Source organism: Onychostoma macrolepis, chromosome 22 (genome assembly GCF_012432095.1).
Source record: "Onychostoma macrolepis isolate SWU-2019 chromosome 22, ASM1243209v1, whole genome shotgun sequence".
NCBI classification, from domain to species: domain Eukaryota; kingdom Metazoa; phylum Chordata; class Actinopteri; order Cypriniformes; family Cyprinidae; genus Onychostoma; species Onychostoma macrolepis.
The window spans coordinates 26,294,262-26,318,075 of NC_081176.1; the positions used below are offsets into that span (position 1 = coordinate 26,294,262).

The window sequence follows — 23,814 nt, forward strand, 5'->3', positions numbered from 1 at the left end:
GACATCTTATCAGCTACTTAGCAATGCCTCATAAATCACCAGAAAACTAAAATAATGCCCTAGCAACCACTTGAAACACCCTGACAATTGCTTCGCAACCAGCCAAACACCCATACAGCCACTCCCCAAAATAATGAGAGCATTGCATCAACTTCCTACTGCCAGTGCTCTGAATACCCATGCAACCTCTCAGAACATCATAGCAGTGCCCTTACAACCACAAGAAACACCTTAACAACTGCCTAGCAAACCAAAACTTCTAAGCTGTGCCCTTGCAAAGACCCAGAACAACCTATCAACCACCTAGCAATGCTCTAACAACCACCTAAAACCTAGCAAATAACGTAGCAATGCCCTAGAAATGATCTATTACAATCCAGCAATGCCCTACTGTAGCAACCACCCAGAACTCTTTAGAAATGTCTTGGTGATGACTCTGAACACACCATCAACTACACCAATGTAACATTACCCTGGCAATAGAAGCAGCCATTTCCTCCAAATGTTTTTTTTTAAATGGGCCACCAAATTGCAATGGCATCCTCCGCACGTCAACCTCCAGAACACCTTAACAATGCCCAAGCAAAAACCTAGAGCTCCCTGTTAAACACTTAGCAATGCTCTGGCAACCACCTAGAATAACAAACATTCAAAATGTCCTAGCTATGCCTTAGCAATGACCCAGTACACCCTAGCAATGCCCTACTGTAGCAGCCGCCCAGAATGCCTTTTGTGATGACTCTGAACACCCCTTAGCAACACCCTTAGCAAGTACTCTTGTAATGCCCTTAGCAACTATAGCCGTAACTCCTTCACAATGCCTTAGCAAAAAGTACTGAGAGCTCATAGACCGTTGAACGTTGGTCCTATCTCGAATGGCACACTTCATGGTGTAGCTTTCAGATTAGAACCATTTGGAATGAGGCCAGCGAGTTTTGCACAAGCCAACATCACACACATTCTTCAGAAAATGCATGTTTTTAATACAGCTTTTGTCTGTTTTTCACAGAGTAATGGTGACTAGCGTTCTTGCAGACAGACACCCTGGAGAACTGCATCTGTTTCGTAATTACGACCCACCAGCCCTGCAAAGAGACCCTCCTTACACATCTACAGCCACATTTCAACCCCTTACTGTGCCGCAGGGTAAATTTCTTGTGTGCTTTGATTCTTGGGATGTCGTTACACTAATTATCTTTGTGTCTGGGGAAAACACACATGCTCCTGCTCTTTATGAGCATGTTGCCGCTCTGGGTTTCTTAGTTATCCTCAATCCCAAATGATACGTAAAACTTCATTGTCACTGTTGCAGGATGGGAGGACGAAGATCTTTTGGTAGTAGGATATACTCGACCTCCCAGAAAGCGTAGGAAGGTGACGGATGAAGGTGTGTGTGTGTGTGAGAAAGAGAGAGTGTGAGTGTGTGTGTGTGTGTGTGGAATGAAGGGGTCACAGTTTTGGTGTTTGGTACGCAGTCGTATCTCACGTTGGAACTAAGGGTCGTTAGTTTGTTTGTGGGAGGCTAATCATCCTGTGCACTCTAGTTTCTCTTTTGTGCTCTTGCTCAGTCACATTCTCTTTCTCTCAGAACAATTAGTTTGGCGTGCTGCCCGCTCCAGTGGAGCTGCTCCTACGTACTTTCGACCAATGGGCCGTTTTCTGGATGGAGGGCTGCTGGCCAATAACCCAACGCTAGATGCCATGACAGAAATACACCAGTACAACAAAGCCCTGAAGGCACAGGTCTGATAAATCAATTTAGTCACAAGAATGACCTGTTAAAGACTTACTTTTAGCTTGAAATGTAATTAACTACATGTTTCATTGTAATATGTAATAATTGGTTTTAGTTAGTATAATTTGAAAATTTAGCTGAGAAATCATACATCCTAAAAAAATCCAGTTGATTACTGTAAATGGGTTTTGAAAATCAGATGTGATCCAAAGCCCAAAGTATACTTTGGTTTTTACTTACACCATATACACTCACTGGCCACTTTATTAGGTACACATTGCTAGTACCGGGTTGGACCCCCTTTTGCCTTCAGAACTTCCTTAATTCTTCGTGGCATAGATTCAACAAGGTGTTGGAAACATTCCTCAGAGATTTGGTCCATATTGACATGATAGCATGATGCAGTTGCTGCAGATTTGTCGGCTGCACATCCATGATGCGAATCTCCCGTTCCACCACATCCCAAAGGTGCTCTATTGGATTAAGATCTGGTGACTGTGGAGGCCATTCGAGTAAAGTGAACTCATTGTCATGTTCAAGAAACCAGTCTGAGATGATTTGAGCTTTGTGACATGGTGCATTATCCTGCTGGAAGTAGCCATCAGAACAATACACAGGCCTACCTGTGGCGTTTAAACGATGCTCAAATGGTACTAAGGGGCCCAAAGTGTGCCAAGAAAATACCCCCACACCATTACACCACCACCACCAGCCTAAACCATTGAGACAAGGCAGGATGGATCCATGCTTTCATGTTCTTTACGCCAAATTCTGACCCTACCATCTGAATGTCGCAGCAGAAATCGAGACTCATCAGACCAGGCAACGTATTTCCAATCTTCTATTGTCCAATTTTGGTGAGCCTGTGCGAATTGTAGCCTCCGTTTCCTGTTCTTAGCTGACAGGAGTGGCACCCAGTGTGGTCTTCTGCTGCTGTAGCCCATCTGCTTTGTGCGTTCAGAGATGGTATTCTGCATACCTTGGTTGTAATGAGTTGTTATTTGAGTTACTGTTGCCTTTCTATCATCTCTAACCAGTCTGCCCATTCTCCTCTGACCTGTGACATCAACAAGGCATTTTCATCCACACAACTGCCGCTCGCTGGATATTTTCTCTTTTTCAGACCATTCTCTGTAAACCCTAGAGATGGTTGTGCGTGAAAATCCCAGTAGATCAGCAGTTTTTGAAATACTCAGACCAGCCCGTCTGGCACCAACAACCATTCCATGTTCGAAGTCACTTAAATCCCCTTTCTTCCCCATTCTGATGCTCGGTTTGAACTTCAGCAAGCCGTCTTCACCACATCTAGATACCTAAATGCGTTGAGTTGCTGCCATGTGATTGGCTGATTAGCCATTTGTGTTACCAAGCAATTGAACAGGTTTACCTAATAAAGTGGCCGGTGAGTGTATTTTGCCATCAGAAGAATATGTACCTACTGTTTGTACAAAGTATGATTTATTTAAAACTGTACGTTCTCTGTACTCAATTTTTCTGGACTAGTTAGTCCGCAAGGTGGCAACAGTGGCCTGGGATGTTGTTTCACAGTCAAGAAAAAGAAACTGAAGAGACAGATCAACAACAACTTCAAACTACTAGAGAAGCAAGAACAATAGACAGCCATGTTGACGAACACTTGTTTGAGGGGCAAGAGATACCCACAACTCTAGTTTAAAAGAGTACAAACATTTTTATCAGTCATAACTTCTAAAGAGAAATAGTGCAGACACTGGACAAGGATGAAACTTTCTAGTGCGCATGTATCAGTCGCCTCCATGAACTGGAGTTGACTATTACCACTTTTCCACCGGGTCTGGTGCCAGAGCCCTATTGGGAACTGACTGCGTTTTTCCACTTTAAAAAATCCTGGGCCAGTGCCTAGATTCTGGTTCTGAACTGGCCTTTTTTTATTGTCATTTCAACTCAGCAGTGGTCGGCAGAAGAAACCAACACTCTCCTTCCGCAAGAGATAGCAAGTGATTCCGGTCACAGGTTGGTGACGGAGAGGATTCTGGTCCCTGCCAAAGGAAACACGAGCTGTTTCTGAACGAGTGCCACTCTTATAGGGCTGGGTGATATATCGAACGTGATATTCATGTGCATCTAGTCAGTAAAGCCGGTTCCGTGATAGCGCTAAATCTCCATCACCTGTTTTCAAATAGAGCGCCATTTAATACACAGAGCCGTAGATCACTGACAAGCTACGCAATATCACGTTCATTATCGCAGATGAATCGCATTAGATAATGAACGCGATATTGCTCCACTACACTCTTAGTGGAGCACCGGCTCTAGCTCCGGCACTCTAGTTTAAAAGAGTACAAAGATATTTTTATCAGTCATAACTTCTGAAGAGAAATAGGGCAGATACTGGACAAGGATGAAACTTTCTAGTGCGCATATGTCAACCGCCTGTATTTGCGCACACTGGAGTTGACCATTACCGCTTTTCCACCGGAGCCCAATTGTGCTTTTCCGCAAGAGATAACAAGTGATTCCAGTCACAAGTTGGTGACGGAGAGGATTCTGCTCCCTGCCAGAGAAAACACGAGCCACTTCTAAACGAGTGCCACTCTTGGCCGATCACCGGCTCCAGCTCCGGCCCCAGTGGAAAAGCAGTAAAAGACTTATTTGTTGAGTTTGGCTGCATGCATATGCTAAGCATTCACGTCAAAACTGAAGTATACTTTGGACTTTAAACAGGGGTGTCCAAACTTGTTTCTGGAAGGCCACTGTCCTGCAAAGTTTAGCTCCAACCCTAATTAAACACACCTGAACCATCTAATTAAGGACTTCAAATGTACTAGAAACTTCCAGACAAGTTTATTTTAGCTGGTTGAAGCTAAATTCTGTAGGACATTGGACATCCAGAACCAGGATTGGTTACATTAACACTACAGTCTATTAAACGGACTACTACTTTTCTGCTTCAAATGAAACACAATGTCAACCCTGCCTAGAGTCCTCTGGACAGTGTTGATATGGCGTAAATGGATTCCAATTGAGTGTCCATCTTTTTCTCGCTCCGTCAGGTTCGTGAATCAGAAGTGTGCAGGTTAGGTGTGGTCGTCTCATTGGGCACCGGTAAACCTCCTCAGGTGGCAGTGAACTCGGTGGACGTTTTCAGGCCTTCGAATCCACTGGAGCTGGCCAAGACCTTTGTTGGTGTCAGAGAACTGGGCAAGATGCTTGTGGACTGTGTGAGTTTACATATACAAATCCAGTCACCTGTTTAGAAGTAGCATTGATTTAGGTACAAGTTGTAGGCACTTTTTAGTGATGGTTGAAAGTTGTGCTGGTGTTATTTTTCATGAAACGCGTTATTTTTGTTTTTTTATGTCAGTGTACAGACTCAGATGGGTGTGCAGTGGACCGAGCCCGAGCGTGGTGTGAGATGGCCGATATAAACTATCACAGGTCAGTTGTGTGTAAATGACCCTCATTCATAGCCTCATTTGAATGGTTATGTTACGGCTTATGCAAATCTCTGCAATCTTTCTGTTCTGTGAGGTAATAATGATATTCTCTCCCTTCTGTCTGTCCTTTCATGTCTTTTTACTCTCTTCTTTTCTGCATTGTCCTATAATTTTTTTTCTAACTCACGACCTCCACTGTCCCACCACTCTTTTAATTTCATTTTGTTTATTTTTATTTTTTTTCCATCCATTCCATTCCTTCCTTCCTTCATTTCTTCTTTCTGTAATTTTTCTTCTTTTGTTCCCTTCTTTATTCCTTTCGTTTCATTTTTTCTCTTCATATTCCTACAATACCCTTCATTTCTGTCTTTCCCCTCCTTCCCATCTTCTGTTCTTTCTTCCTTTATTTTACTTTCCTCTTGCCATCCTTCCTTCATTTTTGCTTACCTTTCATTTCCCATCCTTCCTTTGGCTTCCAACGTTCCTTCCTTCAAAATCCTTTCTTCCCTCCTTCCTACCTACTTCTCCTTTCTTCCTACCTTTCATTTTTTCCTCCCTGTCCTTCTTCCTACTTAATTCCACCTAATTTATTGCCCCTTTCTATCATTTACTTCTATTTCATTTCCTTCCTTCCTACCTTTTATTTCCGTCCTTCCCTTTATCATTTCTTCCTTCCCTTCATTTCTTCCCTCTTTTCCTTCATTTCCTTGGTTTTTCATTAAATTTTTCTTAATTCCTTTGTTCCTACCTTCCTTCCTTCTCATTTAATATTCCCTTGTTCTATAATTTTATTTCCTTCCTTCCTTTTTTCCTTCATTTGATTTCACTTAATTTCATGCTTCCATTCATTTCTTCCCTTCTATCTCTACCTTTTGTTTCTTTCCTTTTCATTTCTTTCCTCTTATCATTTTGTTCCCTATTATTTCTACATATTATTCAATTTCATTTCTACCTTTTTATTCACTTTCATTCCTTCCACTTTGTCCCTTCACTCTCACGTTTGATGTAATTTCTGCTTCAGGTTGAGTCCTCAGTTGTCTCAGGAGGTGATGCTGGATGAGGTCAGTGATGCCGTGTTAGTTGACATGCTGTGGGAGACTCAGATGTACCTGTATGAGCACAGAGATGTCATGCAGACCCTCTGCCAGCAGCTGCTGCAGCTCTGACAACAGCTTCCAGACTGAGGTTGATGAACAGGGTTTTGGTGGCTTAATATGCATAAATGATTTATCTTATACAAATAACGAATCTGTTTACATTAGTGTGTGTGTGTGTGTGTGTTATTCTGACATGTTCAATTTATTTAAAGGCAGAATATTTATAAAAAATAGATATTTAATTATAACATGCTTTCCCCAAATGTCATAAAGACCTAATTGGACCAAGGTTAATACAGTATAACAACATACATGAAGGATTCAGAGTGTCATTTTATAGGAACTGTCATTACCCAATCCAATATTTGAACTGTGAAATATTTTATGCTAAATTGCTCAGTTAATATGTTCTATGTTTGACATTTGCATTAATGTGAACTAAAAAGGAAGTGAGTAGGTGCTTCCTTTGAGGCAATGTTTTTACTCATTATTTATCAATATATTCATTAATTTTGTTCATTTTATCATGTGTGACATTTATAGAGAAATTAACACTTTCTGGAATTTTCTTGTGAGAGTCATGGGTCAAAGTATAGCCACTGTGATTGAATGCTGAGTACTTCCTTGCATTTACTATTGTGCATTTATCCATACACTTGGATCTTCATAGCATTTCTGTGTGCTGTCTCTCATGTGTTCTTTGCGATTTAAAAGAAAAGCCTTGTTTTTTTTTTTTGCACAATCTGTCATATGTAGCCTTGCATACTTGAACATTTTTAAGCTGCAACTGGTAAATTATCTGTCTGTGAAGTATAAAAATTATGAACTAAGATAATGTATAATATACTGACATTTTTAACAACAAATATGCATAGAGTATAACTTGAAAATCTCTTGTGTTTCTCATTAGCCTTGTTGTATTTTTGTTTGGTTTATTAATAACAAATTTACAGTTCATTTTTCTATAAAAAACAAACAAACAAACTTGGTGATAACGTACTAAACACTGGACAGATCTGTTGTTCAGAGACCAAAATAAGCGTTCTCTTTATACGTATAACCTGCTGCTGTGGCACTGATTTGAAACCTTGATATAAACTTGAAATAAAAAGCACAGATAATTATTCAAACTGGGATTAGGTCTTTTATTTTCTATATGTGAAATAACCTTTTGTATAAAATGTGATTTTACTAATATTTTAGTATTTTTTTATATATATATATATATATATATTTTATTTTTTTATTTTTTTTAGAAGTTTATTAGAGTATGTTTTACAAGAAAATACTACTTCAATCTGTCTACTTAAAATTTCATGTGTAATTCAATGTGTTACTTGCTGTTTCTTTGTACTTAATTGTGAAATTTGCTAGCAATTTCAGAGTGAAAGTTTCTTTTTCAGTGTGTATATTGTAATAAGTTTGATAATCGAATCAGCTAAAAATTGTTCATTGTTTAATGTATTATTTAGTGCTCTTAAACGATTAATCGCATCCAAATCAAAAGTTTTTGTTTACGTAATATATGTGAGTATGCTGTGTATATTTATGTATATATAAATACAAACACATGCATCTATATATTTAAGCAAAATATGTTATGTGTATATATTAAGTATATTTATATATGATTTAAAATATAAGAATATAAATGTATATACATATAAATATTTTCAAAATATATACTGTATGTGTTTGTATTTATGTATATATATATATATATATATATATATATACAATAAATTACACAGTACACACATATATTATGTAAACAAATACTTTTATTTTGGATGTGATTAAGCGCGATTAATCGTTTGACAGCACTAGTATTATTATTACTTAGTATTATTCAAGTTTATTTAGTATTGTTATTTGCTATTCTATTGTTTTTTTATATATATCTACTGTACAACTGGAAGTGTCTTAGAGACTTTTTGGTCAAAAATGTATGAGTTTATTTATTTTTATTTTTATTTTTTACTGTAAATATAATTTTACAGCAATGAAAGATAAACACTCAATACTTCTTTACAAATAAGTACCTTAAATTTTGTACTTCATTTATTTAATGTTTTATACAAGAACGTTTTAGTTACATTGTTGCGTGAAAATGAGCAGTAATTAGTTGTTTTCCGTGATTGTGTGATTGTAGTTGAGTGTGTCATTAGGTGTAAGCAGCTGAAGCGTCACTTCTACAGCTGTTCTCTCAGTCCAAGTGTGTATGTCCTGCCCGCCTGTCAGACGGCCGCCCTTCTCCACGTTCTGTCATGGCACAGGTAAATAATTCAAAACACCAAGCCATATCAGATGTGGACTCCTCGCTCTCTCTCTTTTACTCACCCTTTCTCGCCCTATAATAGGCATTAACAGAGACCTGAAAAAAACCCATTATAGACATAAAGAGAGTGTGTCAGCACACAGAATAACTACAGCGTGAAAACTTTCACTATCACAGGTACGTAAAGCGGTCTCTTTGGTGTTTTTCGTTTGATAATGTTCTCTGAAGTTGATTTTACATGATCATTGTTGGCTTGTGTAGCGTTAAGTGTGTACTTTCCAACAGAAAAAGGATGTCTGGTGCGAACAGTGACCTTCTACATAGATCAACTTTGAGTGTTTATAATGTGAGTCTTCTGATACTCTCATTTAAGCTGATAATGCTCATTAATTATTAACGTTATTACAAGGCTCTCTGGAATACTGGATTCTGATTGGTCACTCGTGATGTTCTGCGGTCAAATATTTTTATATAAAAAAAAACTAAACTGTATTATTGATTGTTGTCCCATGCAACTGATTTCAGACATGTCTGTGCTGGTTTTATGTCTTTTGTATCGTTCTGCAGTTTCTTTGGACACTCTTTTAGATTTGAGTCAATTTGAATTTTTCAGACTGCCAATCATTATTTCAAAATAAACCCCTTTATTTGTTATCTTGAACACTCTATTGGCATTTATTTTGAGATAATTAGCTAACTGTACATTTACTGTATCACTAACTTGTATTTCTGATGCCCCAGCATTGATATTGACATTATGATGGTGTTGTTTTGGGTTATTCAGAACCTCATGGATCAGTTTAATCCTGGCTTGCAAAAGCTGGTTACTTTAGGAAACAGCTACATCAAGGCTTTTCAAGGTGAGCATAAAGTTTGTGCTAAAAGTGTATTGAACTTTTTTTTTTTTTTATTATTAAATTGAAGTTTTGTTTTATTCTTTGTTTTGTTCTTCCTTTTGTTTTGTTAAAATGTATTTTGTTTAGTTAAAATGTGTTTGTTTTATGTTACTTTTTCATTTTCTTAGGGGTTTTTTTGTTAAAGATTTTGGACTTTTTTTGTGAAAATGTGTTTAGTTTTTGTTTTGTTTCCTTTATTTTATCTTTTTGTTCTTCGTTGTTTTTTTTATTTTTAGTATAATTATTTTACTACTTGTTATTTGTTTGGTTTGTATTAAATGTATTGAAGTTTTTTATTTTGTTTTGTTAAAATGTATTTGCTTTTATGTTACTATTTTGTTTAACATTTTGTTCGTTTTTTCTTAGGTTTTTTGTTTTGTTAAAAATTGTGAACTTGTGACTTTTTTGTGAAAATTAGTTTAGTTTTTGTTTTGTTTTCTTTATTGTATTTTTGTTTTGTTTTTCGTGGTTTTTATTTTTATTACTTATTATTGTTTTGGTTTGTATTAAATGTATTGAAGTTGTTAATTTTGTTTTTCATTTTGTTTTGTTAAAATGTATTTGCTTTTATGTTACTTTTTTGTTTAACATTTTGTTCTTAGTTTTTTGTTAGTTTTTTTTTATTTGCTTTTGTTAAATCTGTGTATTTTTGTTTTGTGAAAATTAGTTTCGGGGTTTTTTTTTTTTCTTTACAATTTTTTTTTTTTTCATTTTTTTTTTTTGTTTTGCTAAAATTTGTGTTTTTGTTTTGTTAAAAATTGTTTTGTCTAAGTTGTTTTGTTTAGTTTTTATTTTTGTTAAAATTGTTTGTGTTTTTTATTATTATTATTATTATTTGTTTTTGTTTGTTTGCTTTTAACTTCAAAAGATGTAATAAATACCAACCCTGCTGGGGAAAAAAAGCCTTGCTTAAGCCAGCCTATGATGGTCATCTGGTCTCCCAGCGTGGATTGCCATATTCTGGTCTGTTTTGATGGTTTTAGAGAGTCAGATTAAAGACCAGCTAAACACCAGCTTGGAAAACCAGCAAACTACCCAAGGCTGGATTTAGCTGCTATTATCATGAGCAAATGTTGAAAAATGCCTAAATGTTTGATGTTCGTGTGTGTTTGTGTGTGTGTATCAAAGCTTTGGCTCTGACAAGCGAGGCCTACTTCAGTGCTCTTGCTAAGATGGGCGAGCAAGCTCTCAACACATTATCATCCAGATCTCTTGGTAAGACTCAAAATGTGTGTGTTTTTGCGTCTCTAAACCAATGCCAGTTGGGCAGATTGTGCAGCAAGATGTCCACCGAGTTTTTATCTGTACTTTCTGGCTGTATCAGAGCTTGTTTGTACTTCAGACAATAGATGTTTCAGCAAACGGTGTCCAGTGGCAGATGCTTCCTCTCCTCTGTCATAAAACACAAGATTTGGCTCAGTGAAACCCTCGGCTCACTGCCCATATAATGAGATTTCGTTCCAGTCATACGCGCAGAGCGCCGTGGCAGTGATGAACAGCAGAACAAAAGTTATAGAGGCTTAAAGATGGAACAACATGAATTAAACAAGGGTCTTTATCTCTATGAAAATTACTACAGGCATATAAACCTGCATGTGATGGGAAGAGACGGGTGTGTGTGTGTGTGTGTGTGTGTGTGTGTGTGTGTGTGTTAGAGATCAGGTGTCCATGTGAGCATTGAGACTTAAATTATTGATGCATGGTCTCATTCTTTCACCCCTTTAAATTCGTTGATTCACCTCATCAGATTACACTCATCATTACGATGCACATATAATAATGTTAATAAAAGACTAAAAAGTACCATGTTTTTTGGACAAGCTACAAGACAAATGTTGGGACTTTTCTTTTTAAAATTTCCAGAATTAATATAATTAGGTATAATTAATTATAGATATTTTTAATTACGGTATAATAAGTCCTAACTATAATTGACAAATATTCGTAATTATAAGAATGATTAGTTAATTAATTTACAAGAATCATTACCAGTTCAATTGAATCACCGTAATATTTAATATATTTCTTTAATAAAGTTATTAATAATGAAACTTCTGTCATAATTTTCTCACCCCCGTGTTGTTCCAAACCTGTATGACTTAATTTATTCTGAGGAAAACAAACGAAGATATTATTTTTGTCCACACATTGAAAGTCAATGGGGTCCAAAAATGTTGTTTTGGACCCCATTGATATTCATTGTACGGACAAAAACAATTAAAACATTATTCAAAATATATTATGTTGTATTTCACAGCAGAAAGAAAGTCTTACAGCTTTGGAACAACAAGAAGGTGAGCAAGTGATGACAGACGTTTAATTTTTGGTGAACTATCCTTTTAATGCTAGATGATCAACAAATTCAGTTGCTTATTTCTGGTCTCTTAGTTTGTTACGGTTCGACTGCATTAACTGACACAACCGACTGAACAATCATAAAAGCCAATGATATTAGCACCGTTTACAAAAACCCACTCTTCCATTTCTGTACTTATTAAATATGTATTCATGATCAATTATTAAATTAATGTATTTGTTGGTCTCCCAGGTGACGTGTTGATTCAGATATCAGAGACCCAGCGGAAGCTGACGGCTGAAGTGGAGGGTGTGGTAAGTAAATAGTGTTTCTGTGCTTTTTTTTTTTTTTTTTCTAGTCTTTCTGTCTGATTGGATTCATGAACTGGATTCATTGCTGGTCTTGTTTTAGTTCTGCTGGTTCCATGTGGAGGTTCTGCAGGCCATGGACAAGAATGTGAAGCTAGATGAGGAATACATCGAAGTGAGTCTGGAACCAGGTGTTATGTGTTGAGATGTGTGTGTGTATATATGAGTATGAGCTGATATATTGCGTGTTTATGTGTAGGGCAGCCGTAGAGTGTATGAATTAGAGGTGAGAAATCAGGCTGCAGCACTGGAGCGACAGCTGAGACGTGGTGCATTCAGAGACTCACTGGTAAGTTTATGTATTCATATGTGCATACATATTTGTGGGTTGATGTTATTTTGGTTTGTAGATAAGTCACCCATGTCATGTGTCTTATGTTCCCTTTGTCTACAAAGTTTTCGCCAAGTATTGCACTCAGCAGAAATTGAATGTCGTCAGATGTGTTTGCACTGAAAGGGTCACCATGTATTGTTTATTGCTAATTCAATTGTAGTATGCAGTTTTATCTAAAGGCGGCTCAAGTAATCTTTACTGCCTTCACACCAGTGGTTGTTGTCAAATTACGCCACTGCTCTTTTGCCCCTTATTAGTAGTCACTGTTGCTCATGATGCCAGAAATCGCGAACTCTTTGAAAATTAAAAAAAAAAAAATCTTGGTAATATTTTTCACTGGAAGAAAAGAACTATCTTTTCTGTATGTTGTGTACAGAATTATTGTTAGGAAACATTTACACCCAAATTATAACTTTCATACATTGTTTGTGCTGTGTTTTTGTCCAAATTAAAATATTGAGTTAATTCTAATATAATATGATGTTAGCATTTTGCTAAGCTAAGTTTTGAATACCCTGAGAAACATTAACACACTTCGGCTACATTTACAGTATTGCGTTTTTGTTTTAAAATGCATAACATTTGCTACGGTTATGACTGCCGTTTACACTACTCCAGCGTTTTTGACCCTCGAAAACCGAGACTTTCAAAAACGCCACATACCCCATTTAATTTGAAAACTCTGGGCTTGCATTTCAGTGTAAACTAACCAAAATGGAGACTTTTGAAAACGATGGCGTGGACATTGAGATTTTAAAGGAAAATAAAGTGCATCCATCCAACATAAAATGTTCTACACACGGCTCCGGGGGTTTAATAAAGGCCTACACCTACGTCATCCGCTGGAGTGAGTGCGAATGCGACAGCTAGCGGAAGCTAGAGATTACGGTTTATAAAGTTTTACGGTTTTAAATATGGATATTTTTCGTACACAAATGTATCGATTCGCTTCAGAAGGCCTTTATTAACCCCCCGGATCCGTGTGGAGCACTTTTTATGATGGATGGATGTACTTTTTTTGGGCTTCAAAATCCCGACCCCCATTCACTGCCATTATAAAGAGCCAGGATATTTTTTAATATAACTCTGATTGTATCCGTCTGAAAGAAGAAAGTCGTATACACCTAGGATAGCTTGAGGGTGAGTAAATCAATTAAATTTTTGGGTGAACTATCCTTTTAAGTAACTGAAAAAATTAAGTGTGGAATGTTTAAAACTGTAATTATGAATAAGATGTATCTTTTGGGAAAAGTCTTTTTGAAGATCTTGTCTTGCCTTGACCTAATTCCTAAAAAAAGTTTAAAAAAAAAAAATACAAAAAAAATCGGTAACACTTTAGAATAGGGAACACTTATTCACAATTTACTAAGACTTTTCCCTCAATAAATTCCTAATTTGCTGCTTATTAATAGTTAATATGGTAGTTGTTAAGTTTAGGTATTGGGTAGGATTTAGGGATGTAGAATAAGGCATTAATATGTGCTTAATTACTAATAATAAATGGCTAATATTCTAGTAATATGCACTCTAATAAGCAATTAGTTAAGAGTCCCTAAAATAAAGTCTTACCAAAAATTCCAGTTACGTAATTTATTGGTACTTTTTTTGTAATTTAATAATTTACTAACATAACTACCACATTGATATACCACACGTGCCACTGCACTAGCACATGCCATTGAAGAGTGCGTGCAACAAGCACAATATAATGGCTGACAGGAGAAGAAAGTTTGTTTTTCTGAGGTGCGAGACACTTTTTTAATTTCGTATCAAGTGACAGTGACATATAGCCTGACAACATCTTATCTGACCGCAGATACTGAATCAGGACAATATGTTTTTCTCTGGCGTCTGACAGAAGTGTCAACAGCTTTAATGCATGTTTTTCAAAATAAAAGTATTGTATCAGAAAAACAAAAAATGTTTTGTTTTTTTTGTTGTTTCTTTGACTGCACACTCTGACATGAAGCACTGTTGCGCTACGGGTGTCCCAAGTTCGATTCCCGACTCGAGGACCTTTCCCTATCCAGCCCCTATCTCTTCCACTTCACTTCCTGCCTCATCTACACTGTCCTATAACAATAAAGGCAAATAACCCTAAAAAAAAAAAAAAATAAATAAATAAATAAAATAAATGTCTGATGTTAGCATGTTTGCTAAGCTAACAACCAGTGTTCTAACAAACTCTAAGGCTGATGATACACAGGATGAGACACAGGGCCCACGACCGACCTAAAGTATCCAGATAGAAATTTGTTACCCATTCTCAATGGTAAAGTATGGAAGCCGTTTCTGCCATTGAATAAAAAATTAAAAAGGTAATTGCGACTTTTTTACTCAGAAATGTGAGATATAAACTCGCAATTGTGAGTCAGAATTGAAAGTTTTTATCTCGCAATTCTGACTTTAGAACTTGCAATTGTGAGTTTATATCTCACAATTCTGTGAAAAAGAAGTCAGAATTGCAAGATAAAAAGTCGCAATAACCTTTTTTTTATTTTTTATTCAGTGGCGGAAACGGGCTTCCATAGTAAAGTGCCCAAGCAACATTGTTCAAAAAAGTTGCCCGGCAAAATTGCTCAGGAAGTTGCCCTGTGTATCATCATCGTTTAATGGAAATGCCTTCATTTCACAATATTTTTTTAAAATCAACATTTATAAAATAACACAAATCTGTAATGGAAACGCAGCGACAAATGACAATTTGAGGCAACAAGCAAAAACTGCCTTTGGCAATATGACACAGTTGAGTTCAACTTTTTACGCAATGTGGCAACTGCCACTGTGAGTGACGACAATGAAGCTCACTATGGTTTGGAACAGAGCCTGTGTCTCAGTGCATGTGTTTGTGTGTATGCAGGAGGGCAGTGAGTACATGCAGTACCTGAGGCAGAGCCAGCATGAAATTCTCAAAGAGGAAGAAAGGAGATATCGTTTCCTTGCTGAAAAACATTGTGGACTTACACAGTCACTACTATACCTTATCAACAAGGTACAGCTGCTTTCCACTGGAGTTCATTAGCAGTGTGCACTCAGTCATATAGATCCTCTTTCCAGTTCCACCCAAACCTTATCAGCCCACTGCACAACCATCTTTCCGTGTGTTGACAGACAGGAGTATCTCTCCAGCAGAGAGCAGATGGTTGGAAAGAAAAAGTCAGTGAGAGCAGAAGTTCCAGACCTCGAACGCCCACTCCATCAGATCAAGAAGCTCAGGTGACACTGGAATGATGGGAATGAAGAGAACTGCTCATCTATCCATATTCCCCCACTTTTCCGTGCTGTTTTAGGCTAACTGCCGAGCCCAGACATTTCCACAATCACATAATGGAACAGATGGGTAGCTTTGTGTGGTGTACAAGGTCCAAAATTAACTTTTTATCACATCTGTCAATTGTGGGTGAATTTACAAGCCATGAAATTGGTTTTTGCATCATTTAAAGTCATGAAATGTCATTTGCAATACACAGCTTGTTATTGGTGGAGGTGGAACACTTTTTTACAGATTACAAGGAGGACATTTTGTTAATTTCAAATAATGGAAATCGATGAATAGCTTACAACAAGACTTGCATTAAGAAAGTATATTAAAAAAACAGTAAAAAAAATATATATATTTTTTAAAGTTTGGCTTGTGGCTAAACTACAAGATTGTATTTTTTATATACTATTAAATTATTTTTTGAAGTTCCCAGCCAATAAAAATGACTTTCCATTGACTCTGCAAAATTTTTATACTCGTATTTTGTTTTTTGAGTGTTGTTTGTAAAGCCTGTTAAGACTAAGATTTAACAAACTCTAACAATCTCAGTTTATTCTAATAGAGTTTGATGTTAGCATATTGCTAAGCTAAAATCTCAATACTGTAACAGTCTAAAAATCTTAACTGATTCTAATAGAGTTTGACGTTAGCATGTTGCTAAGCTACCACCTGAATACTTACCCTATAACAAACTCTAAAACGTCAGCTGATTCTAGAGTCTTATATTAGCAGGTTGCTAGGTTAGCATCTCAGTACTTTAACAATCTCAGCTGATTCTGAAAGTCTGACATTAGCATGTTGCTAAGCTAACGTCTCAATACGTCTACAAACTCTAGCAATCTCAACTGATTCTAATAGAGTCTGATGTTAGCATGTTGCTAAGATAACATCATATTTCAAACTTTTAATAATATCAGCTGATTTTAATAGTCTGTCATTAGCATGTTGCTAAGATTACATCTCAATTCATCAACAAACTAACAATGTCAACGGATTCTAAAGGAGTCTTACATTAGCACGTTGGTAAGCTAACATCTCAGTACTTTAACAATCTCAGCTTATTTTGAAAGTCTGTCATTAGCATGTTGCTAAGCTAGCATCTCAATACATCAACAAACTAACAATCTCAACTGATTCTAAAGGAGTCTTAAATTAGCATGTTGCTAAGCTAATATATCAGTACTTAAACTAACATTCTCAGCTGATTCTGAAAGTCTGACATTAACGTGTTGTTAAACTAACATCTCAATATGTCAACAAACTCTAGCAATCTCAACTGATTCTAATAGAGTCTGATGTTAGCATGTTGCTAAGCTAACATAATACTTCAAACTCTAATAATCAGCTGATTATAATAGTCTGTCATTAACACGTTGCAATCTCAACACCTCAACAATCTCTAATAATTTAACCTGATTTTAAAAGTGTGATGAGGGTCCCATAGTCTTTACATTTACTCTGAAAAATCTATTTTTAGTCGTATTTTACTTTAGTCATTGTGTTTAGAAGCTTGGTAACACTAAGATTTAGGTCTGTCTTAATGTTTCTTGCAGTTAAAGAGCTCTGTGGGCTCTCTGCTGCAGACTGGAGACCGAGAAATGGACCGTGAGCCGTTGGGCAGAGTGCCCTCTAGAGGTCTGGAGACTCAAGTCCTAACTTTGACTCTATAAAAGTTCACAACTAAGTCATTGTGTAATTTACCCTAATGCTCTCTGTTTAAACCTCTTCGCAGCCCCATCTCCTCTCCCAAGTCGTTCTCGCTCCAGCTCTGTGGGTGAGTCTTTGGGTCTAGGTGGCGGCCGCACAATGAGGGCCATTGTGTCGCATCCTGCTTCATCCAATCCTGTCCTGCTGCCATTTTCCCGTGGTGACATCTTGACTGTGCTCATACCAGAACCACGCAACGGTTGGCTGTATGGACGACATGACTCAAGCCTCCGGTGAGAGTGTCTACTGTCAGTACCATGGCTAAAGGTGCTGTTACACATACCATTGCTTTACCATTGTTTTCTGTTTCTTTTTAGTCAAGGCTGGTTTCCTGCTGCCTATGTGGCATCCACTGAAGACTTTTTACCTTTGGGCTCAAGGTAAAGTTGAGTATGAGTTATCACTACTTAAAAATTTATCAAATTTGATGTTAACGACTTGATGTTTTTAGTAGCACCTCGCACCGAAGCCACAGTATGAACAACCTCCTGGAGCCAACCAGCCAATCAGAATATTCAGATACCCAGGGCTACAGTGAAATCCCGTCCCAAGTGGTATCTGTGCGTCGCGCATCGGCTGATCTTCGCACAATCTCTCCCCTCCCTGAAAAGAAGGCGGAGTTTAACAACGAGGTCAAGACCAGCCAAAAAACCTACCATGAGATTCCACCCCCAGCCGCACCGCTCCGCCGTGGATCAGCTGATATTCGTACGATATCTCCCCTCCCGGCCAGGAGGGCAGAGTCTCATTTTGAGAGCAAAGTAGAGCACAAAAATTATAATGAACTCCCACCTCCAGCTCCGGCCCTACCAAGCTCTCCTTTGCCTGAGCGAAAGACCGAATCTAACGCTGAGGTAAGTGTTGAATCCACAATGTAGTTTTCCATCAGAGGGTACATTTTTATGAGATTTCTTTCATTGTAAGGTTAAAATGTCAGCAAAATTTTAAATTCATGATGATGTAAAACATGTTTAAAACTAGCTACTTTGCTGGGTTGATTTTATGTTAGATAATAGTTTATCTAATAGTTCTCATGACAAAAACATGGGAACTGCTTTTTAAAAAGGCATCAGACACCAAACAATGGAAGCCAGTTGCCAGTTTTTTCTCGCAATTGCGAGTTTGCATCTTGCAATTGTGATTTTCTCAGAATTGAGTGATATAAACTTGCAATTCTGACTTTTTTTCTCAGAATTGTAAAATATGAACCTGCAATTGCGAGAAAAAAAATCTGTTTATATCTCGCAATTCTGACTGTATTTCTCGCAATTACAAGTTTATATCCCACAATTCTGATTTTATAACTCAAGAAAAAAAGTCAGAATTGCAAATACCTTGTTTTATTTTTTTATTCAGTGGCACAAACGGGCTTCCATACCAAACTGAAATGTTTATATGGAATATGCTATATGTTGATTAGGAAAAAAATTTGGTGTTTTGTTCAGATTCACGTTCTTGTTGAGGCTTCATCTTGGTTGAGGTTATTAATGAAGTCTTAGATGTATTTTGTGTGAATGTGAGTGTTATCATAAAACCTGTTCAATGTTCGCAGAGGCCAACTACTCATGGACAACCACCAGAGCACCCGCTTTTTCCCAGGTATTACACACCTGGGGCCTCATGTATAAACGTTCCGTACGCACAAAATGGGCATAGAAATGTGCATATGCTGTTTTCCACGCATGTATCTGGATTTATAAAAAATAAACTTGGCGTAAATATGTTTGCGCACCGTACGGATGCTCTTGTAAACAAGGGTTTTAAACTCTGTTTTCATTTTGATATACATATTTACATTAAATATTCCACTCTCATTAATGGAGATAAGCACTGAAATTACATAAAGTCATTACGCAGAAGTTAAACCAAAATTATATGAATTTTGACATATTTGTAGTTGATGCGCTTAATCACTTTCCCTGTGGCATGCAATGTTTTAATGACAGCGAGGAGTGCTATAATAATTCATGTTTAAACTAAATTGCAGATCTCATATGAGATTTTTTTTTAGCAAGAACAATGATCAATGATGCACACTTCAATATTACGGCGAACACTGCTGGATTCGGTGGTCGAACGGTTCATTGTCCGGTTTGAGTACAACCGCAGCTGCACGGAGGTGTTGATGTCGTGTGAAGGCATCTCCACAACATTATGAAAAATATCACTGTATTTGAAGGATACAACTTGAAAAAAATAAAATAAAATAAAAACGGTAAGATTTGCGTGTCAATGATGCGCCGAATCAGACAATTATATTTACACTGCAATAAATATAGGCTTATCTGTTTCCACTAAAAATAGCTAAAAGATGTTCACCTTTTCAGCAAAACTACATAAATTTTATTTGATTTGAATTGTTTAAAAAGATTGAAATACCGGTACCTATTTGGCCAGTGGAAAAGAATGAGGTCAAGTATATTTAAAATAGGCTATTTATCTGAGAACTAAACAGTTTTGTTTTTATGGATATTTTGAAATATTCTAAAACAAGATGGCGTCAAGATGGCGCCGGGTTGTTTCTGGCTTGCCGTCGACTCTCACCTTTGTCAAGTGTTTTATATGTATTGTGGTGGGCAATATGGCTGTTCGTGATAGAAACGTCTGCAGCCCTTACTTACGATCGCCAAGCCCTTCTTAATTTATGTCTTTCTTCTTCGGAAGAAGTGCCATCAAATAGCCACGATACTGAGAAACTTACTGTGTTGTTTAATGAGACTTGTACAAATAGGTTAGACCTACTTGCACCACTAAAACTAAAAAAGTCTTTAAATCGAGTTCACATCCTTGGTTCAACCACCATACCCATGTGCTCAGGCGGTAAAGCAGAACGTAAACGGAACACAGATAGGTTACAAGTCTCCAAGGAGATTTTTAAGAACTGCCTGTCGGCCTATCAGCGCGCTGTTAAAACAACTAAAATTGAATATTTTTCCGATTTAATAATATCTAAAACATATCTCACATGATCCAAAAGTGTTGTTTAATACCTTTGATAGAGTGGTTAATCCCAAGAAATCATCATTTCCTGATGCTGACCCTGAGTTGTGCACAAAGTTTTTAGACTTTTTTAGGAGTAAGATTGAGGTTTTATATGCATCTATTCCGAGTACTTTCTGTGCCTCCGAATCTTCCAATTCGGTGGCTGACAGTGCTCAGCTAACTAATTTTTATCCAATTGATCTTGACAAAATGAAAGAGTTAATTTTAAAACTAAAACCGTCTACCTCTCCAGCGGATTCTAAGCCAACCCGACCTGTTTGGTGTGATTGGTCCAGCTGTTTTGACTATCATCAATAGCTCGCTGAGCTCTGCCGTTATCCCAGCTTGTCTTAAGCATTCAGTGATTCTGCCATTTCCGAAAAAGCCAAATCTTGATCCGTCTGATTTTAGTAATTTTCGACCTATTTCTACATTGCCTCTTTTTGTCAAAAGTGTTGGAAAAGATTGTTTCTCTCCAATTGTCTGCATTCTTAACAGACCATAATATCCATGACCGTTTTCAATCAGGGTTTAGGGCTCGTAATAGCACCGAAACTGCTCTTCTTAAGGTGTCAAATGACCTCTTGCTCACTTTGGATTCTGGTAACTCTGCTTTTTTAATTTTGCTCGACTTAACTGCCGCCTTCGATACAATCCACCATAGAATTTTGTTAGATCGTTTACAGCAGGAGGTTGGGATTAGTGGCATTGTTTTACGATGGTTTTCTTCTTATCTGTCTAATAGGTCTGTATCTGTTACAATGGGTAGTCATTCTTCTCCTTCAGTTCCTCTATCTTGTGGGCTCCCACAAGGGTCCATATTAAGTCCAATTCTGTTTTCTCTATATATGTTACCTTTGGGGAGTATCTTTAGGAAACATGAGATTGCATACCACTGTTACGCTGACGATACTCAATTGTACATCCCATTACATCTAGTTGTTAAGTCCTGTGCTACAATTGTCAAGTGTCTCGAGGATGTAAAATGCTGGATGGCTAAGAATTTTCTCCACTTAAACGAGAGCAAAACAGATGTGGTTGTATTTGGTCCTCTTAGCTCTTCACCCCTTATTTCTAGTTATCTGGGTCCTCTCTCTAGAAATGTCCATCCGTATGCAAAAAATCTGGGTGTATTTTTTGATTCAGAGCTGAATTTTGTAAAACAAGTTAATACTGTGGTGAAAACTAGTTTCTACTACTTAAGGTTAATAGCTAAAATTAAACCAATGCTCTCATCTAGAAATTTGGAGACAATCATCCATGCTTTTATATCATCTAGACTGGATTATTGTAATGTTGTGTATTTAGGAATTTCTCAGTCATTGGCAAATTGATTACAGCTTGTTCAAAATGCTGCTGCTGCTGCTAGACTATTGACTGTAGGAGAAAGAGGGATAGAATAACCCCAATTTTAGCATCCTTGCTTTGGCTACCTATTAGATATCGGATCGATTTTAAGGTCCTAGTATTAATTTTTTTAATTTTAAACGGTCTCACGCCTTCGTATTTGTCTGATCTAGTTACTTTACATAAACCTGTTAAGATCTTGAGATCTGCTGATAAACTATTGCTCCAGGTACGACAAGCAAAAAGGTGAACGGCCCTTTCGATTGCCGACCCTCAGCTATGGAATATTCTACTTCTAGCCATTCGCTCAGCCCCTTCTGTCTTCGCTTTTAAAACTTTGAAGAAGCACTTTTATATTATGGCGTTTGAGTCTGATTTAGGAGAGACGTAATATATGTTTCCTATTTTAAGATGTTGTGTTTGTTTTTGTCTTTGTTTGGTTTTCTTGAATGCATTGTACAGCACTTTCGGCTGCTCTTGAAGCAGTAGAAATGTGCTATATAAGAAACTAAACTAAACGTCTTGTACCTTTGACGGTGTTAAACATGGTGTCACGTGGATGGGAATATGCATGGAAATGATATGCAGATGAGGTTATTTCGGGGAGGAGACGGGGTGGAGATGCACGTATGCACAGTCTTCCCCTGATTGGGATTTATAAAGGGATTTTTGCACGTAAATCTAGCTTTTGTGCGTACGTACACTTTTAGGATGAAATCTACGGAGAGTTTTATACGAGGCCCCTGGAGTCTTTGAGTTTTCATTTTCAACAGCAAACTAGATCATTTATGAAATTAGTTTTTATGACAAGTAATGCATATTTTAAGTAAATAAACTAATCATATATAGTTCTACAATGGAATATGCATGTTTAAAAATGCTGTGGTAGTATTTCAATAAAATACTGTTTTAAATCAAGTATTGCATTGTTATTGTAATAATATTACCGTAATATCTGTTTATTGATTGATTGCAGTACAATCATTAGAATTTGGGGGTAAATGTGCTTAATTGTCTGTTTTCTTCCTGTTTTCTAGAGGATCAAATCCTTTTGCCACCGTGAAGCTCCGTCCAACAGTTACCAACGACAGATCAGCACCACGAATCCACTGACAGTAACTACCGCAAAAATAAACATCACCTACACTCTGACTGCTTCAGAGTCTACTAAATGTCAAACTCAATTTGTCAACTTTAATATTAGAATGAAAACTTGATTTAAATGCAGCTTTTAAACTAAAGAAGTGTTTAATTTGAATGGCTTTGTCCAGCTGTATGGTGTCACTCCCTCAGTGCATTATTTACATTTTCTTTCAGCTGAATTTAGTGACCTAAATCATTTGAAGAGGTTATATCATGAGAAATGAAATTAAACATACTATAAAAACATCCTCCCAAAAGGCCAAAAGTTACAGAACAGCTTTCTGATATCAGGTTGGTGAGAACCCATGAGTTTCTACATTTACACATCAACACTTAAAAAAAGGAGAGGGTTAAAGTAGTCATAAAAACAAAACTGACTTGTGTTGTTTTATTGTGTTAAGTCTTATTACTATATTTGTTTCTATATATTTGTGTCTGAATGTTGTGTATTTGATAGATATAATATGTATATGTTTTTGTGAGCATTTTTTAATAGGTTTAGCACAAATTTTACAAAAGGTTTTTGTGTTCAAGTGTTTAAGCAAAATTATTTATTTATTACAAAGGAACAAGTCATGTATATTTATTGTGTGTGATTGTGATTGACAAGGTGAGCATTATTATTTGTTTCTTTTGGTTGGTTTTTTTGTTTTTAGGGCTGTCAATTTCATGCCTTAATTTCCTCTGACTAATTGAAAAGAAAAATATAAACAAAAAATGCAATTAATCATAACGTTTCACTTGTGCATAAATTCCCTGAAGCCACTGGTGCACTCATTTGTGATTTATTGAATTAATTATTTGCCATTTTATGTTGGAAAAGTTTGCCCCAATTATAATAGCTAATTATAATAATAGCTTTTTAATTGTTATTATTATTACTTTTTTAATACTACAAGAATAGGATACTAACTCTCTGCACTAGATGAGTCAATAAAATAAATGAAAACTGA

At 36.8% G+C, this 23,814-nt stretch overlaps 2 protein-coding genes across 9 annotated transcripts in view; both read left to right on the plus strand.

The window, feature by feature from the left end:
- Positions 1–7,377, plus strand: part of pla2g6 (phospholipase A2, group VI (cytosolic, calcium-independent)) — a 22,366-nt gene extending 14,989 nt beyond the window's left edge. For 6 of the 7 annotated variants that reach the window (XM_058759884.1, XM_058759886.1, XM_058759889.1 and 3 more), the window contains 6 exons: positions 1,010–1,146; positions 1,313–1,387; positions 1,589–1,743; positions 4,768–4,935; positions 5,079–5,152; positions 6,173–7,377. In XM_058759884.1, coding sequence (XP_058615867.1) covers positions 1,010–1,146; positions 1,313–1,387; positions 1,589–1,743; positions 4,768–4,935; positions 5,079–5,152; positions 6,173–6,317 — 754 coding nt within the window. In that variant the 3' untranslated portion in view covers positions 6,318–7,377. The remainder of the gene's footprint in view (positions 1–1,009; positions 1,147–1,312; positions 1,388–1,588; positions 1,744–4,767; positions 4,936–5,078; positions 5,153–6,172) is intronic. The other variant, XM_058759885.1, reaches the window with a different exon arrangement.
- A 689-nt stretch (positions 7,378–8,066) lies between these two features.
- baiap2l2b (BAR/IMD domain containing adaptor protein 2 like 2b) lies at positions 8,067–23,665 on the plus strand. Of its 2 annotated transcripts, none has more exons than XM_058760382.1 (16): positions 8,067–8,524; positions 8,609–8,703; positions 8,812–8,872; positions 9,311–9,386; positions 10,551–10,637; positions 11,971–12,032; positions 12,130–12,201; positions 12,286–12,375; positions 15,281–15,412; positions 15,532–15,636; positions 17,236–17,317; positions 17,415–17,622; positions 17,707–17,769; positions 17,841–18,243; positions 18,942–18,988; positions 22,756–23,665. In XM_058760382.1, the coding sequence occupies exons 3-16, from the start codon at positions 8,819–8,821 to the stop codon at positions 22,829–22,831; spliced, it is 1,557 nt and encodes a 518-aa protein (XP_058616365.1). In that variant the 5' UTR covers positions 8,067–8,524; positions 8,609–8,703; positions 8,812–8,818; the 3' UTR covers positions 22,832–23,665. The 2 variants fall into 2 exon arrangements, with proteins under 2 accessions (XP_058616365.1, XP_058616366.1); XM_058760383.1 differs by having other exon boundaries at positions 17,844–18,243.
- Positions 23,666–23,814: the final 149 nt, after the last annotated feature.